The sequence below is a fragment of the Equus caballus genome, chromosome 1 (assembly GCF_041296265.1).
Source record: "Equus caballus isolate H_3958 breed thoroughbred chromosome 1, TB-T2T, whole genome shotgun sequence".
NCBI classification, from domain to species: Eukaryota; Metazoa; Chordata; class Mammalia; order Perissodactyla; family Equidae; genus Equus; species Equus caballus.
In genome coordinates, this window is record NC_091684.1 from 146,948,639 (window position 1) to 146,967,958 (window position 19,320).

At 41.4% G+C, this 19,320-nt stretch overlaps 1 protein-coding gene across 5 annotated transcripts in view; it reads right to left on the bottom strand.

Annotated features, from left to right (window-relative positions):
- Nucleotides 1–19,320, bottom strand: part of CGNL1 (cingulin like 1) — a 153,379-nt gene that overhangs the window by 92,824 nt on the left and 41,235 nt on the right. For 4 of the 5 annotated variants that reach the window (XR_011439985.1, XM_070270989.1, XM_070270975.1 and 1 more), the window contains exons 2-4: nucleotides 4,998–6,599; nucleotides 4,110–4,204; nucleotides 2,469–2,574 (exon numbers count right to left, since the gene is read on the bottom strand). Coding sequence is in view for 4 of the 5 variants with exons in the window: in XM_070270989.1 (XP_070127090.1) it covers nucleotides 2,469–2,574; nucleotides 4,110–4,204; nucleotides 4,998–6,584 (1,788 nt within the window). In the remaining variant the exon portion in view is untranslated. Of the gene's footprint in view, nucleotides 1–2,468; nucleotides 2,575–4,109; nucleotides 4,205–4,997; nucleotides 6,600–14,938; nucleotides 15,068–19,320 lie in introns of all 5 variants that reach the window. The other variant, XM_070270979.1, reaches the window with a different exon arrangement.

The window sequence follows — 19,320 nt, forward strand, 5'->3', positions numbered from 1 at the left end:
GCCCACATCTCTGCATTCCCAAGGCCCTTTGTACACACATCTGTTACAAAAATTTCATTACATTGGGGATTATTGCTCCATAACCACCAATGAGATGTTTCTCCCTCACTCTCTGCATATGCCTGTATGCAAGTAGTAAATAAATGTATGCTAAATAAATTGCTTTCTTCTTTTTGACGCTACATTTCCATAATGAAGAGAGAATTGATTAAACAATCTATTAGAAAATACATCTTTGATCTGAGTATGAATATTAATGCATCTCATTTTTTTTCTTCCATGGATATAAAAACAGGATGAGGCCTAAAATCCTACAGCAAAGTGGTTAGAAAACTACAAATAAGGGAGGGGAAGAGATAAAAGCAGGAATCAAAGCAAGAAAAGGCAGAGACTTGGCTCTCATGCACCTGAATCCAGGTGTGAGCTGTGCGTGATGAACCTGGAATGAGGTACTTCCTCACCTACTCCTGTGAAGGGGACCAGAACCCAAGAGTCAACAAAACAAAGGACTTCTAATTTTCTAAGGCAAAATGAGAACAATCCATTTTAGAAATCTAAATCCAACTCAATGAGGGAAATTATAGAGTGTTCTTTCCCAAATGAAAACTCTGCCTGCTTTGCTGTTTTCCACTATTGGAGAAGGTTCTTACATTCTCTCGCAGGAAATCACTTAGCTGACACCAAAAAGATAAAAACTCCAAAGCCTTTGCCAGGAAATAATCAGATTCAGAAAATAAGAGGGAGGGAAGGGGAGTAGAAAAATATGGGCAATTAAGCAGTCACGGCAGTGTGATCAGAGCCAGAAGTCTAAGAGCCTGAATTCATCTTATCATCTCTCACTGGATTCAGCAGCAACTTCTTAACTGGTCTCCCTTCTTCTATGCTTACTTCTCTCCAAAAGCTACAAAACGAATGAATTTTTACAAATCCAACACTAAATATTCCTGTTTAAAGTCCATCAATGGTAGCGCATCACCTTTAGCCTGAAAGGCAAGCTTCTTCTTGTGATTTCTGAGGTCCTTCCTGTCTGGCGCGCCCCCACCACATCCCGGCTCTCTACTCCAGCTACACTACATTACCTCCAGTCCCCTAAACATGACAAACACACGCCTTTCACATTTTATATCTGTTCATGCCATTCCCTCTTCCTAGAACACCCTGCCTTCCCTTCTTCTCCCGAAGAATTCTATGATCTTTTGAGACACCATTAATGTCACTCACTCCAGAAGGGCTACCCTGACTTCCCCAGTTCAGAATGGATTCCCCCCGTCTGTGACCCACAATGACAATCTTAACATCAAGACCAAAGAAGATGCTCTCCCTAAGAATATGCAGGTAAGTGAAAAGCAAGAGTCATAATGATAATTCAGATTTAAGAGTTTTAGCAAAAGTTCCTAAACTAATTTTAAGAACTATGTTGAGCTCCTGAAGCTTGCCTATAAGCAAGGTGTATAATTTAAAGATTTCCCAGTAGCATATAGTTAGTATATATTAATAAATATATATACTAATACATATATAAATTATAATAATTATAAAAATTATATAATATATAAATTACATAATAATATATATATATAAATTATCTAACATATACATAAATTGTTCTATTTAATGCCAGAGCAGTAGTCATGGATTAGCTGAGTGCTAGAGGAATACTGAGCCGTAGGGCAAAGAGGGTAATTGATGTCTGAAAACATCCTCTATACATATGTTTCCAAAGTTAAAAAGAAGCTACAGAAAAACTTTCTGTTTCCTGCCTCTGAGCATCTTCTCTTTCCTGCCCAGGCAGAATTCCCCGGGGAAGAGAAAGGGAAGATGCATCAGCAAGAACTCCCTTAAACGCTGCTTCCTTTCAGGGCACAAGATGTGTCTGGTATATAACAGATGTTCATCAAACATGAGATGACTCTTTCTTTACCAAAACAATCTCCAAGTGCCAACTCGATTTCAGTACAATAAATTAAACAGGCGATTTTTTTAAAAGAATTTGGTACCACTCCATTCCTTCCTTTCCCATCTACTAATGCTGGTAGGCTTTACCGGAATCTGTCCTTCATTCTCTTGTTCTTATTCTCTCTTTCTTCTTCTCTGAAGTTCCAGAGCTTGGCCCAGGCCTGTTTGCACTTACCTTCCAAAGTTGCCTACAATAATGCTGGGGTTCTCCATCCATTCCTCCACTTCATTCTTCCTATTCCTATTTCCCCTTTCTAAATTTCACTACCTATTTGTTTCACCTTGTTATATTTTACGTATTTTTTAAATAAAATATCTTAAAGCCTTTCTGAAAAAAGACAGGGTGCAAATTATTAATATTTAAAACATGACCTTCCATCTTAGGTCCTGCCCACTACTCAGGAAACTTTCCACTTGCTGCTATAATCAAACGTACAGACCGAAGAAACTGCAAATTTTTTTGCCACGTTCCACGTTAAAAACCCTCTGCAAAACCCAAAATTTCAATTTACTTGATTATTTCCTGGCGTGCTCCCTGCTGCTCGAGACTTTAAAGTCTGGATTTTCTCAAAGACCAGGTTGACTTTCCTTTTAGTAGCATCGTCATTATCGGTGCTTCTGGAAAAGAGGCAGCAGACGAAAACAATGAGGGGTGCAATCTTCGGTCTCAGAATATTTTATGCCATGACATACAAACAACAAGCCCTTTAGGAAGATAAATTGCAAGAGGCATGAATTAATTCAGGCTGCAAACAAAATCAGTGTGAGAAGAGCAGGATGGATGGTGTATTTTTCTTCAAATAAACTGTTATCTGTTACCACTCAATTTGGGACAGGGGCTCCCATTTTCAAACATGTAAGGAGACATAACCACATTCTCAATAAGCTTGGAGAAAACATCCAGTGAAAACTTAGTAATTGGTTGTTTGATTCAAATGACTTATATTCATTCCAAAAAGGAATTTCTCCTGGATGTGTACCTGACACAGACACACACATTTTACTTTTAAATCTCACACTAAACCTATGTCTAAAAAAATAAATCCCAAAGCTAAGATTGTCAACACAGCAGCCCGTTGCCTAGACTTTCACATGTAATGACCAGATAAAGTTGTACTAACTTCTACCACACCTTCTATCAGAAATACCTGGCAATTAAGAAAAAAAATTTAAATAAGTTTCCTGAAATAGGCACCTCCTGTAAAGTCTCTCGCCAGTTTCTCAATAAATCATGGTACAAAAAAATAAAAGAATTTAGAGAAAGAATTTTAAAAACCAAACGTTCTTTTACCTTAATCTTAACATGGTAAAACCTTTCACAGAGAGATACTAGTAACTAGTTCTTAACTAGAAGAATCTCTTCGGCTACTTTTTTCCCCCCAAAGGAGCCCCTATCTTATACTTTGAACCTGACTCTTGCCAGCTCTATCTTACTGACAAACAATTGTAAGGCATAATATAAAAATATGAAGTGTTTTGATACCAATGAGCATTTGCCAAGTGACTCGCAGTCATGTTAGGCTGTAAAGCCTTTTTCTTTCTTTTTAATCATATCTGCTGAGAGAACCGAAACAGAAACTTCACATTCCTGACTTAGAATTCCAGCGCAGTTAGTATCGAAGGACTGAAAACCAGATTACAGTACTCAAACTCACCTCCAAGATAAGTGTGTGGAAAGCGCTGCTTTTAAATGACTCACACATGCCTTAAAAATAATGGGAGCAGGGGCTCCTGGCCAATGTCAACTCCGGGGAGGGGAGAAGGTGTTTTTATGTGTAACTTCTAACAAGGGACGATTGATGACGATTGTGTGCGCGGAGGAACTCAAGGTGATGGCAGACTTAATTAATTAAACTTAGCAGACACTCTTCCTATTTCTTAATGTGTTTTTGAAACAGTAAATAGTCACTTAAAAAACATATTCATTTTTCGTTTTTAAAGTACAGCGTCCTTCCCTACACTCCTCTCCCCTGCTCTCCCCTCCCCGCCAACCTAGACTCAAATGCTGCCAGGAAAACCCCAGCCATTGAGTCTTAACCCTCAAATGGCTCACGCAGGGCAGCAGGGAGGGCAAGACACAAGGTCTCAGAAAAGGAAATTAAGACCCCCACCAGAAATGACCATATTTGGGTCCTTTCAGGAAAATCACTAACCCTTCTTTGAGGTAATTGTAGAGTATCTGCTTGGCCGTCTCCTCATTGGTTTGTTGAGTGAGCTCTTGCTGGCCTTTTAACAGATCCGGAGTGGCCTGGAACATAACGTCTGTTATTAGGTTACAGGACCGTGCTTCCCGGAAGAAGACAAAACCCTGAATCAGAAGCTTCCAAACACAGTCCTACTTTCTAAAAACAATTCCTCAGGTGAGGATCCTCACAACGGCTGGCTCCACTGCTTATTAGCTTTGTAAGCTTGGGCAACTTACTGAACTTTTCCTCACTTCAATTTTCTCACCTGTAGATTGAGGTTAATGGTGCCTTACCTTCATACGGCTGGTGTGATCCTATAATATATAACAAATAGTTCCTGGCACTTAACAACCCTTATTACCATTTTTATCACTATCATTATTTTTTATTCTTACTACCCAAACACTAAAGGTACCACTTAAATAAACTCCATCACTTCAGGATTAACCTAAATTGGAATTAACCTAATTTCTCAGGCCAGGAACTAACTCAGTCGCTCAATTTCATGAGGTAAATTGATACATCTACACAAACGTACGCACTGAACCAATTCTGCATACTTTCAGATTTCACATATACACAAACAGAAAAATCGAGCCTCTCTATAGTGTTTGAAGAGTTACTTTACAGACAAGATCACAAAGGGAATCCAGTTGGATCTGAATTAATTTAGAAAACCATACAATTGGCAATAGGACATAGCCTGTGGAAGAAAACTCTAAAAAACCTGGGTGTGCAATTATTGATTCAAGATGGAAGATGAGTATTCCTACAGCCTCTGGCAGCATGACGCTGCAGGATTTAGATCATTTAGAAAAACCAAAAAAAATTTTAAAAGGCTCATACTAGTATTACCTGAGTATTTGAGGCGGAAGTAAATGCCTTCACAGAAATCCTCTTGGCACCAGAGTCAGGCGAAGTTGCTAGTGCCCGATTCTGCAGCATCAGCACAGCAGTGGCTGTTTTAATTTCCTCTTCCTTTTTATTCTGTGCTGGGAGGGAGGATGCGCTCACGGTCAAACTTCCCTGGTCACCTTTGTTTTCTGGAACTTTCCCACCTTTGTTCTGCTGCGGAGGCCTGGGGTGGGCTCCCTGCAGCCTGGCGAAGGCCCGGCCGGCGCCCTGTTTCCCACGGTGCTCCGGAGCCGGTGGCCTCTGGGGGCACACCTGCGACGGCCGGAGGAGATGCTCGCTGGACTTGCCCAAGTTCCTGCTAAATTCCGTTAGGTACTCCGAGTTCCCTTGGAGACCAAAAGGAAAGGCGCTGTCCACACTTCTGGACCTCTTCCTGTCCTCAGGATTGATTCTGTTTCGCTTCCCAGACCTTCCTCTTCTCTGCAGCCCAGGTTTTTGGTCAAATTTTTCAATTAACTGATCCACGCCAGGAATTGATCCCGTATCGATATCCCGCCCCGTTCCTGGCAGGAAGGGGATATACCTTCTGTTTTCATGACGATTCACATTGTCAGCATGAATGGCGCATTCTTGATCATCCAGCAAAAATCTGTACAAAGAGTTGGCCGAAGTGGGAGTTGTGGACGACGAGGAGGATCTCCGAGACCGAGCTCCATCCAAGACTGGTCCCGCTGAATCCTGTCGCCGGAAGGGAAGCACGTCCGGTCTGGTTTTCTTGGCTTCGGGGTGGCTGTGTGGGCTGTGGGCGGTTAGGGGCCTCCCACTAGGGGAAAGGGCCTCCTCTACCGGCCCCTCCTTGGTGCAGCTCTGAAGATTCACACACACTGAGGTCTGCTTCTTGGGGTCATCTATGACCACAGAGCTGCATAAACGAATGGCCGTCACGTTGGATTTCGCCAGGTCTTCCAAAGCAGGGCTGGTAGGCTGGGAACCACTTGGTTTGGGAAAGCAAGTCCAAGCCTTCTTATCGTCGGTACCTTCTTCTGTTAAGGTTTTTAGCCAGTTATTCTCAGAAGGTTGGTGATTTCCTAAGTTCAACTCATTCTTTTCAGGGTTGTAGGGCTGCAAAAGCTCTGGGTGCCTCTGGAAGTTCAGCATGTGGGATGGCTTCACTGGCCCCTCTTTGCGTTCTAGAACTCCATTCTTGCCCTCAAGGAGAGAGGGTTGTTTGGGGTTTCTTACTGGGCTTGTGGGTTGGGCATATGGGTTTTCTGGGAACTGCATTTCTTCGGCACTGTCCTCCTCTGCCACAGACCCATTGCTGGAATGCAGAGGCAGGTTATTTATCATTGGAGATGAAAATGATGGCCCGTTTTCAGAAAAAGATGCACCTTCCAGACACCGCTCTGTGTTATTCAGGACTATGTAGGGGTGGCCATCAATCCCCTGGACCCGAATACTGACACCATAGGAGCCTGCCTTAGTGTGCTGGGAATTCCTTGATTTTTTGGTTTCCTCACTTGCGAGTCTCAGATGGACGCCGTATTCCTGCTGCACGTGTTGATATTCACCGAAATACAGCTCCATGGTTCACTGTTCCCGCTACCAGGGAAAGAGGGAGCAAAAAGAGGACATTAAGTTAGAATTACATCTGTTTAAATGAAGATTATGAGGGGAAACTTCAAAGTTCAAAGAAAACAAAACACTTTAAACAGCAAGGAGACTTCAGAACCAAATGCTGGCCCAAACAGGCCTCTCTGAATGCCAGAGTCCTCTTGACCCTGGTGTTTGTCAACACTGGGCTTGAACCCTGGCCTCAGGGTGGACGACCTGAGCCTTTGGCATAATTTCATTATTCTATTTATAGCCGATGGCTGTTCTGGTTGCTTTGTTTTTTCCTTAGTTGGTTACCTCACACTTTATCCTATTTATTTTTAACCAATAGAATGTTCCAGTTACCAGCATTTGAGAACAAATGACTTTTCCATGAAAATAATTAAGAGCTAAGGCATTCTGATGCTCACCATTTTTCTTTTTTTCTATACTGTTAATTTTCCTGTCTAAACAACCCTTTCAACCTTTTTTATGCACAATCCTGATTTGAAATCTTAATCATTATTTATTTCGGATATACTGTTCAAAACATTTTAAGGAATTGGTTGTGAGATTGGCAGTAAATGATTAAAAATAATTTTCAATCATTTTTTCTTACCAGAACAGTTCAAGTAACATATTGATCTGAAAAAATGTTATAAAAAACTGAAGACCTGGGGCTCTTTATTTTGTGATGGGTCCTAATGTCAAGAATCATTGCCTCTGCCTTTCTGGGGTGTGGCCACCCTTGTCAGAGACTGCACACAGGTCCCCAGGCAGACACCCATCCCCCTCCCACACTCTGAGGTTCTCTCACCAGAAATTCACTTCTATCACTCTAAAAAACTCCAACAGCAAAGGAGATGCGGAGAGCCGCAACAATTGGTCACAGATAAACTGTCTCATTTCCTTCACTGTTAGGGGCTTTTTTGAGTTTTCTTTCTATTTTGGGATCAATCTGGTAGCATTTTATTATCCAAGAAAATCCTCTATTCAATCCACATTTTCAAATTTTATTTGCACAGAATTTTGCACGGTATAAATCATTTCATCTCCTCTAATTTCTACCTAATTTTCCTTTGTACTTTCTTCACCTATTTCTTGATTATACAGGTAAAACTACATGTCCATTTTTTTAAATTGTTGTTCCCCTGAAGAATCAGCTCTTAGCTTTATCAATCATTTTTAAAGTTTTCTAACATTGAGTTTTAGTTTGATCTTTCTTATTTCCTTGTGCTTTCCTCTGTTTTATTTTGTTGTTCTGTTTCCAATTTCTTAACTTGCGTGCTTCACTTGTTGCTTTTCACTCTTTAATTATATCCCATGAATTGTGATATGTGACTGTGTCAGTTAGGAATTGTGTTGGTTCCTACTATTAAAGAGACCCAAAATAGCAACTTTAAGAGTTAGGGTATGTTTTCCCCAGAGGTAGGAAGTCCAGTGCTGGAATGAATCCCAGGATATCTTTGAGGAACACCTCTTGTATCTTTATATTCATCTACCTTTAGCATGTATTAGACACCTTATAATTACAAGATGGCTCATCTAGCATCACATATGCCAAAGACTTATTAGGCCAGCTGATGGTCAACCTTCTTTATAAAGGAGCTTTCCTGGAAGCCCCAGTAATCTCATACACTTTATTGGTGAGAATTGGGAAGTAGAGTTTTTTAGCTAGTCATTGACACTCTCAACAAAACCAATGTTCTGCTAGTAAAAGAGAGAAGAGAATGGATATTGGGAAGGCAGCCAATAGTTTCCACCACAGTAATGTTTCTATTATTATTTTTTAGATAGTTTCAATTTGTAGTTTTGATTTTGTCTTTGACCGAAGAGTTGTTTTTGAGAAAGTTTTTTCATATCCATTATATTTTTTGTGTTGTTTTGGCTTGGAGGATCTGTATTTCTATCTGTTGTTAATTTCTACTTGTAGTCAAAAAATGAAGTCTCTATTATTTCTTTTTAAACGTATTTAGATTTCTTTTGTCAGCAACTATATGGATAATTTTTGTCAACGTTTAATAGGTGCTGGATGTAGTCTCTATTTTAAGGCATGGCATTCAAAATACATCCATACAACCTGACCAGTTATTTAGGTCAGCTAGAGCACATCCTTACTTATTTTGTCTTTCTGATTTGTCTTGGGTCTTTCTGGATCCATTCGTCTCCTACTACTAGCATGGTGCTGTCAGTTTTGCTTGATTATTCTTTTAAATGTAAAACATATTAGATATCATCGCCTCCCATTTTACAGATAGGAACAACTTGGAGAGGTACATTTATCCGCAATATTCATCATCATCTCACCAATTCCAATTATTTCATTATGTCTACCTTCAGTTTTATCAGAGTTATACTAACATTTTTAAATAATTTAATTTTTAGTCAAAGTAAGACAAGATAGAATAAAAACCTGTACTCTCCAGCAACCCATCCCCAATCCGGGTCACATTCCCCAGAGGAAACCAACTGCAAATATTAGTTATTTCTTCTAGTACTTTCCATGTTGCTAAGCAACATGCCTAGCTGCAGTTTCTTGTCAGTTTTACATATGGTAGATGACATATCATACATATGAATTTCTCATTCTACTAGTTTCCCAATAATAAAATCAAGAGCCAATTGTTTATATTATTATGACTACATAAATATTGTCCACTAAAGGGCCAAAATTACAGACTATGGTCATCTTTCCTTTCTTACAAAACTTTTAACTTTTCTAGAGTTAATAATTGATTGCTATTTTTACTTGTCTTGTTTTCTAGATACCTATCCTTAAATTGTTTCATCAGCTACATCACATCTGTTAGATGCTTATCAGTATTAATTTCCAGATGATCAAAATAGATAATTTGGTGATTTTTCCCTGGTAACCTCCATTCTGTAGTCTTCCATCCTCCCACCCTATATTAGGGTCTACCTGCTCTCTTCCTTTTGTCTATACTGTTTCCCAAGTTTCATGTCTTCATCTTTCTTGGTTCACCCAATCAATCTGAAGGAACACACTTCAGACCAATTTTAAGCGAAGTCCAAAAGACTAAAATTTTTGAGTCCTTGTATTTTGAAAAATGTCTTTCTTCTCGGCTTACTTTTGGTTGGTAGTCTAGCTGGATTTAGAATCTAGGTTAAAAATCATCTTCCCTCAGATTTTTTAAAGTATCAGTCCATTACCTTCTAGCTTCCAGGGATGCTGTTAAGAATTCTGATGCTATTATGATATCCTTTCCTCTGTATATGTCCTGTTTATTTTTCTCTGAACATTTTCAGGACGTTTTCTTTGTCCCTGGTATTCTGAAATTTCACAATGACAGACTCAAAATCGGGCACTTTTATAAAACATGGACACAACATATTCCTTCAATTTGGAAATTCATGTCTTTAGTTCTATGAAATGTTCTTGTGTTATTTCTGTGATAATGTTTGGAGAACCATTTTATTTTGCTCTTGGTTTTTGCATCTAATATATTAGTAAGGTTGAATCTATTAGACCAGATTCCAGTTTTTCATATTTCTTTTCTCATCTACTTTTCAACTCTGTCTTCTTTGTTCTACTTAAGAGACAGCCTCAACTTTTTTAAAAAAATTCAAGTATTTAATTTGTAATTTCCAATATCTCTTCCTTGTTCTCTAGTTGTTTCTCTTTCATAAATGTTATTCTTATTTTAGACATGAAATAGCTTGTCTCTCTTTCTGAGGACTATAACTTTTTTTAAAAAAAAATGTTTCCTCTGCTGTCTGCAGCATCGCAAAGTTTCTCTTTTCCTGTTTGTTCTGGTCCCTTTCATGTTGAAGGCTTTCCTAACATGACTTGGATCCTTGGCTGCCTGATCCTATTTAAAGATTTAAGAGTGAAATACTAAAAGGAGATTGAAAGCTCTGTATATGTGGAGAGGAGTTAACAGCTGGTGAACTTCAAGAAATGGGGGGGGGGGGGGGGGCACACCAAGCTTTCCACTGGGGACCCACACATTTCAGTATCTGGGGGCATTTTTTTCTGAAGCTGTTCAATTTCTCAAGAAAAGAATCCTGCAATCCACTGGTTGGTGGCATCATGGGGCAGCGCAGGGGACAGCACGGAGGCCCCGCTCTTATTTGATTCCCCTGTTTTCAGTCACCCACACCCCCTTCCAACTTTATTCCAGTTCCATTTCTCCAGAGAACAGACCCCAGTCTGCTGCTGGGGTGGGGACGGGGGCACGGGCAGATGGGTGCTCAGATATCCAGGGTGCAGAGGAGACCCTGGAAGTCTAACTGCTCTAGTTCTCAAGGCTCTTAAATCATGCCCTCTATGCTGGCTCCTCACCCTGCCTTCCGCAGTAACCCGTGCCTTCCATCTGAGCCTCTCAGCAGTTCTGCAGGCAAATTACTTCATTTCTATATTGCCGGCCTTCAGGCTGACGCAGCCGTCCCTGCACTACTTCAATATTACGCCTCCATTTGCTTCAGAGCGCTCCTCCGCCAAGTCTCCGTCGCCATTCTTTGTCTTTGTGGGTTTAATTTTCATTCCTTTACTATCTTTTGAGTGAGATTTGGAACAGGAGCTAACTAGCTTATCTAGCTTGACGAGGCTAATAATATTCATGAAACACTTTGAGACCAGCACAAGAACAGCAAATGTGCCTTAAAGTGATGAAGGCCAAAGCACGAAGGCCAAGACCAAAAGGACCAGATGTGTCTTGATCCCTTGTTTCCAAGCAGCGCTGGCATGTTTTATTCTGGATCTCTCAAAGTTTGTGTATTCATTAGAGTTTATAACAAATATTTTTTTAACAGAAGTGCTTCTGTACAAATTTATCCACCGTGATGCTTTTTTAAAATGTTATTTACTAAATGAGGTCACTTTACTCACCCATAATCTCTTCTTATGCTGACTCTGACTTTTCTATGAAAATATTTCTTCTAATATTTATTAATAAAATTCTTTTCTAGGGTTTCATAGTCCTTTTCATTAGTTGCTGCTACTACAGTCAACACTAATTACATTTCAATCTTTGAATAAGGCCACTTGGTTTATTACAATCTTAGCTCCCTGTTAGCAAATTAATCCGCATATTTGAATTTCATGAAACGTTCACAATTTACATTTCCTTGACAACAAACCTCAATCCAATATTTTCACAGAAAGACATTTCTCAGCTGGACACTGTCTTAAGCAAATATGGATTTCCTTCTCAATCACAGTGTAAACACTGAATTAATGAATGGATTTAAGGACGGCTATTCTCTGTGGTCAGACACCAGGCCACGTCACGATCCTACTGCGCTCCACAGCCACACTTGCTCAGTCAGGGACTAAGTCCAACCAAGGGCTTACATAATTTTGCAGTAAATGCTGACCAATTGCCAGGATGTAACATTGTGGCACTTGGCAAATGAAAGTGGTGTTTTGGAGTGGAAATAATGCTTTTGGAAAAGATCGCTAAATGATGATAATTGCTTTAGTTAGCGAGATCAATGAGTATGTTTATGAGTAAGAACAAAGAGCTTAGCACTTGGAAGAACTATGAACCTATGCCAGATAGAAACATTTCCTCTCTCTGGGCCATCACATGTTATCAGCTGAGCACAGAGATTAGTCACAATGCTGGGCCACACATTCCCGGCCTCACCACTCTAATCCCTGTGGCACCTCCAAGACCTGGAAGCATAGTCAGCAGCCATTGCAGAGGCCCTCATGGCTACCACGGATATGCAGCCAGGCAAGTCTGCCCTCCGTCCCGAGGACAACAGTCCCCGGTGGCCAGGCCAGGCTGGGCCAAGCACCCAGCATAGCACCTGGCACAGAGGAGGGACTCCATGTACACAGACTTAGAATGAAAAATTCTGTTTTATCATCCAAGTCATTTCAAAGAGCACCTAAAGGAGGGGTGGGGAGCTAATGAGCCTCAGTGCAGTTTTCATCTTAATTCCAGGAAATCAGAAGGGAGCCACAAACCAAAGAGTAGTTTCCGCCGAATGGGATTTGGTGGTTGGCTGGTTCCGAGAGAAGCCATTGCCAGTCTGAGGACACATACCAGTTATAACTTCTAAAGAGTGGACAAAACTTTACTCCTAAGGACTTGCTTGTAAGTCTGCTGGGAAGACATGAATTTTGTGTGGGAATATCCACATTGAAACCTCAACTAGATAAAAGTAAAAAATCAGAGTGTGGAAAACCCAAGATTAGCAAAACGCGTACTGGTTTTTCCACGTATTCCCAAACACGACAGAAAGAGGCAGCCTTACCTAAACTGAGCTTTATTTGCTTGCTTGCTTTCTCCTTTCTTTCTCCCTATCTATCTGTGCTGTAGCGCTAACACAGGAAACTGACCAAACTTAAGACTTCAAAGGAAATGTCTCACACAGTCAAGCCTTCCGAACTCCCTGGGAAAACAAGTTCAAAAATAAACTTGGAGGTTTCAGAATGACAGCAGAGTTGCTGTCTACTTTACACAGTTCAGTACGGTTTGAATCTCTTTAAATGAGCATGATGACCAAAATTTTTCTATGTTTGTGGAAAAAATTAAATCTTTAATATTGAGTGCTGCAGCTTCCCCCTAAACCCACCCAGCTTGCACAAAAAGGAGAGTGGCAAAAGGGAAAAGAAAAGCCTGCAAGAAGGTCCTCTTCTACTAGGGTTGGAGATCCTAGAGGATCATGAAGACCAGGGCTCATGGGACTAACTAATCTGACCACATGAGAATGGAGCGTGGGTGTCACGCTGGACCTCCTGGGACCCTCCCCACACCTCTGGAAGTCCACTCCCTTCCTTTCCCCATGAAGGGTCTCCCACCACATCAGTCTCTGCTCCATTTCTGTTGGTTCTGATCCCAATCCTCTTTCCTTACCTGATTAGCAAGAGTATTACCACTTAGTGTATGGTGTTCTTATATCGCCAAGTTTAATTTTAAAATTCAGTGATTGGTTATCTTATATTCCACATGGTCTCTGAAAAAACATAGAATTCATGTCCCTAAAATGTTTAAGATATGTTATTCATCCTTTCTCACCTCTGAGCCCTGAAATGATTTCTAAAAGTTCTCCCGCCGATGCAGAGCTAAGCTATAGAAGTCTGCAATTCTGAAGATGAGTAACGGAGCCTAACATCCAGGTGCAGGGGCACGGACTATGTCTACCATTTGACTCAGCTCAAATCCTGACTCTGGACAAGTTCTTTAACTTCTCTGAGTGTTCTCCTACCTCTGAAGTCAGATTATTAATAATGACTTCATAAAGTAATTGGGAAAATCAAATCACATATTGAATGCTAAATGAAACAACAGGATATAACAAATGAAAAAAATTCCAACGTGGCATTTATGGCCATAAGAAAGCTGACTTTGATCATAAAATGTTTTTAAATACTTTGAGGCCGAAGCTAAAAACCCCACTGGTTAACCAAACAGTATTAACCACCAACATCCTGAAATAATTTATTAACTAATTAAGAAACCAGAGGGCTGAGAATCTAAAGTACAGTGCTGTGTCCACCGTGGAAATTTAATAAATAATTGTTGGCTAAATAAATGAATGTTTTTATGTTGCCAGTTACACAGAAAAGATCTTAACCAGAAATAAGAGACCTATGACATTTGTGCTGTAGTTTCCCATAAGGAGCCTAAGCCCAAACACGTCCATACAAGGTTGGTGCGTTTTCCCTCTAAGCCCAACTCTAGCTTCAGAATCCTCCTCAACACTGAAAAGCTCTTCAGACTCAGTTCATACCTTATGCTCACATTCACATTACTGACATTAACACAATGCTATCAGGCCACCAAGAGGAAGGTACCCAGCAAGAGAAGCTTCTGTCCTTACACAGTTTCTACAACCTTTACTTTCAACATTTTTTTCTCCAGTAAAACGCTATCTCCTTTCAGCTACAAAAATCCTGTTCTTTCTCCCAGGCTCACCGACTCCAGCAATCTCTGCCGTCTCTGGCATTCTAGTACACAGTCAGTTCTACTCAGTTCAGCACAAGCTCTTTCGTAGATCAGTTTTGGCCCAACAACTACATTTTAGGTTTTTTCAACTGATTCTGAGTCAGACATGCACGTCATCCCCCCACGGTGCCAGGCAAGTGAGGAGCGCTTCCTTTATATCATAATGTCTGGTCAGATCCTCGCAACCCCTCCCCAGTAAGGGATTCTATTTCCTCCCCCTTTAGAGAGGTATCAACTCTGAGGGCTGGTAATGTCCCCAAGGTCTCACACCAGGCTCGGAGGCAGCACCAGGATTTAGACCCAGACCTTCTGTCTCTAAGACCTGAGCCCTTTCTTGAACAGGGACCACATTTTCATTTTTCGGCCTCCCACGGTCTCTGGTACAGTTAGGCTGACATGGGCATCGGACAGCTGTGGATGTGGACCAACCTGCATCTCTATGTCCCTCTGCATTGGCAGGCCAGCAAGGCAGCTTCCTGTCTGTCAGATCTCAGTGGAAGTGTCACTCCTCAAGGGGGCCTTCCTCTTTGCCATTTTCCCAGGATCCAGAACAGCATCCTGCAAATAGCAGGTGCTGAATGAATACAGGAATGAATGAACTAATAAATCACGTAAATGCACAGCTCTTTGACTCCCCTTTTAAAATTCGAACAATTTTTTTTCAAGTCAAGATTTTCCATACAAATCCCATATGTCCATCCTGCAGGCACACCACTACCTCTGGCTGGAATATGTTTAAAACACCAGAATCTGATCATCAGCATCATTGCGGCTTTTCTTCCTGCCTCCAGGCGCCACGCTCACAAGATATGTGTTCCAAAAGTAGAAAATAGGCCCTGGGGTTATCAAGCATCTCTGAAGGGGAGTAAAGCGACAGTGGGGAATTTCAACAATGCCAGCTGTAGCAAGCCCGAGTCCCTAAACTCCTCAAAGAGGATTTCTGCAAAGTGAGTCCCAAAGCTAAATATCCTCCCCGGGAATATATGTTATGCCTTCTGCAAAGTCCCTCTTCTTGGTCACTCAAAACAAGATCAAACCAGGGAAGCTTGTCCATCTTTGTCTTCATCAGAGAAAAGACTGAAGGAGTCAGCATCCTGAGCAACCTTGGCCATATGACTGCCAAACCTGAGCCACCTGGAGAGAGCTGGCAGCAAGCAGACTTACTCCTCCCTGTGGGCATCAATTCACAAGCCAAGCAAGTCTCATCAATGGATCCGCCAGTTGTTTGCAGGGGATCCAGAAAGACTATGCTATAAATGACAGGCACCAGGATTTGTCCACAGAAACCTACTGAGTATCATATAGTGTGACTGCTAAAAACGAACAGAAAATAACACTGTGTAGTCACCCAAAATATCAAAAAATGAAATTAAAATAAACCCTCTAAAATAGAAACCTAGCAGATTCCCACATGTGTAAATTCAGGTTGTCTGTACCACCCGTGTTTGATGACACCAGTAGTCTGATGAACTCTTGGGTGGGCAACAGGGGAAGGGGGACTGTCCCAGACCCCAAAGTCATGCCGAACATGTTATATCTTGTTCTCACCAGTTACTTAGGTAAATGAAGAACGGAGGGTTCTTTCAGATCTTCTGAGCATTTTTGAGGTCCTCGGCTCCCTTTCTCCTTTCCTAAAGCCCTCCCATGCCATCCCCAACTTCACATTCTGCTCTTCGTCTTCTGCCCGAGTCTCCCTGGTTTCACAGCTCCACACAGCTGGGCTCGTTAGTACAAGGGCCTCAGATTATATTTGGAAGTTGCTATGGTCAGAATGTTTCTGTCCTCGCAAGATTCATATGTTGAACTCCTCACCCCCAAAGATGATGGTATTAGGAGGCTGAGGCTCTGGAAGGTGGTTAGGTCATGAGGGTGGAGTCATTGTGAATGGGACCAGTGTTCTTATAAAAGAGACTCCACAGAGCTCCCTAGTCCCTTCCCCCATGTGAGCACACAGCGAGAAGGCGCCGGCTATGAACCTGGAAGAGGTCCTCAGAAGAATGCCCCCTGCTGGCGCCTTGATCTTGGACTTCCAGCCTCCAGAACTGTGGGAAACAGATTCCTGTTATTTATAAGCCATTCAGTCTGTGGTATTTTGTGAGAACAGCCTGAAGCGACTAAGACAGAAGTGAACAGGATATAAACAAACACATACCTTCAAATGAAATGTGTGTGGAAGGACCGTTCAAGTCTCTTTCAAAGAAAGAACTTGTCTCCCTCTTGGGCCCCATTTCCTAAGTGCAGAATCCCTTCCTCTCTGGTGTCTAGGAGTCAGGGGACGGCAGAAGGGCCTGGGGCAGAAGTTAGAACTGGGAGCTTCTGACTGCATAGCCTCCTAACCCAGGCCCTGGCGTGGATGGGTAAAGGCCATCCATTCTATTACCTTTGTTTTATATTTAAATATCTTTATTTTATACAGATGTCTCCAGTAAGGAAATTTCACAATTTATGATGTTTCTCAATAGTCAGAAATTGAATTAGCAATCAGAAATTGAAGTTTCAATTATATAAATAAAAGTATTATATAATTTAGCCTTCTAGGCTTTGTCAGTATATAGTTTTGTATTCATGTGAATATGGATATTTTTAAATGTCACTATCTTGAAAGCATACTAAAATTTAATAGTCCACTCAGAGCCTATCCTATCCTTATTTTGTTAAAAACAGCTTTCCACAAGCACTTCGAGAAGTTAAGACCTATTTCTAGGAGCCCTGTCCTCGGTCGCATCTTCACTACTAATAGCTATTTTAGTCTTTCACAAGCTTGACATACAGATGCCTTTAGAGAAAAAATTCTCAAAGACCCTTAGTATTCACTTAATGTATGAATATTAAACTATTATAGATCATGTCACCATAAAAACCAAAACAAATCTGCATATTAAATACAAACAATTATAAAACCCATACAATTCAAATTCACAACATGAATTTAATAGGCAGGATAATGTTCATTTTGCTGAAACCAAATCACCATATGTGGTACGAACAGGAAGACACCAACAACAGCAGGCAGGCCTTCATGATTTCATCGTGCACACATTACCTTGTGCAATTTTCTGTGACCTCTTTTTATGCAAACAACTAGGAAACCTTCATTTGTGCAGTGTGCCATAAAAATATCAGGTCTTCACACGGTGTGATGGCCTCATTTACATGTCCGATCCATCTCAGTTCTTTTCCAATAGTTGGAATTAAACTATTGATAATTAAACTAGTGATAATTAAAATACTGTACTAGAACCTGAAACCCAAGCATTATGAACACGGCTATTGGAATGAAGTGGTAGCATCTAGTGGTCACCCAGCTCATTCAGGATATGCTGATACTAATGTTTTATTTAATCACTAACTAAGAGCCTATTACTGTGCTAGGCACTCTTCTACAGCACTTACATGGAGAGATAGTCCTACACTACAGAACTTACATTCTGGTGGGGAGAGAAAGATAATACACAAGTGACACATAGTGACAAGTGCCATGAGGAAAATGAAGTAGTGTAAGGAGAGAACGAGGTGGTGGTGGCGGTGAAGGTCCATCTGAGATACAGTGGTCAAGAAAGGCCTCTCTGCGAGGGGAACATTTGATCTGAAAGAGATAATGAGATCTTTCAAGCCATGCGAGTGCCAGGCTGAGAGAGCAGCAAGTTTAGAGCTCCTGAGAAAGGAATGTGCTAGGCAAATCAAAGATCAACATGAGAGCCAAGTTGGCCAGAACACAGTGGGAAATGGGGAGGGAAGGACAGGTGAGGGCAGAGCAGTGGGCAGAAGCTAAATCGGGGGGTCTATGGGCCTCAGTAAGGACTCCGGGTCTTATCCCAAGTGGGCTGGGAAGTCAACAGAAAGAGTCAAGATGTTATTTAAAGCCAGGGGCTGGATGAGTTTAGCTAGGAAGTAATGCAGATAGAGAAGTTGAGGACAGAGCTCCAGCTCCTTGCTGCACAGCACGCTCCATAGACCAGCAGTAACAACATCACCTGGGAGCCTGCTAGAAATGCAAAATCTTCTGCTGGCCTCCTGCCAGACCCACTGAGTCATTATCTGCATTTAACAAGATCCACAGGAGGGTCCAGGCTCTAGCACAGTCAACACTGAGAAGTCAAGAAGAGAAGGAGGAGGCAAAGACAACTGAAAGGAACAGCCAGTGGCACCGGAGGAAACCAGGAGAGTGAGATGGCCTAGAAGCCAAGAGAAGCTGGTGTTTCAAAAGGGAAGGAGTGGTCAAATAAATCAAACACTGCTAATAAGCAGATGAAGACTAGGAAACCCTCACTGTATTAGGCAGGATGGAGATCAAAGGTGACCTTAACGAGAACTTTCACTGGAGTGGAAGGCATGAAAGCCCAACCAGAGTGGGCTAACATAAGAATGGAGTAAAGACAATTCTTTCAAGGAATGGTAACTATCACAGAAATGAAAACGTAAAAATAAAAGGCTGTCACGGAAAACTTAGATGCCTCCCTTACCCATCCCAACTCTGCCTTCCCCGTCAGTACAAAATCTCTGCATTTGTTTCCTCTCCCCAGGACCGTGCTTGCAGCCTGCGGGGTGTAAATGAAATGCATAACCTGGTCCTCATGCTCAAAGTACTCTAAGCCAGACCTCACCTACTTTTATGGAATATTACTTTTTTCCCCTCCCTCTGGCATTTGCCTATTGTCCTGTGTTGCATCTGAACCTCTAAGGGTGTACCAAGAGCAGCTCAACAGGTATGGTCTGTGTTTAATTAAGACCAATTGCAGAAGCATACAGAAATATCTTTTCACCCACAACTAAAATATACAACTATGTACCAGGGGGCTTTGGGGAGAAAA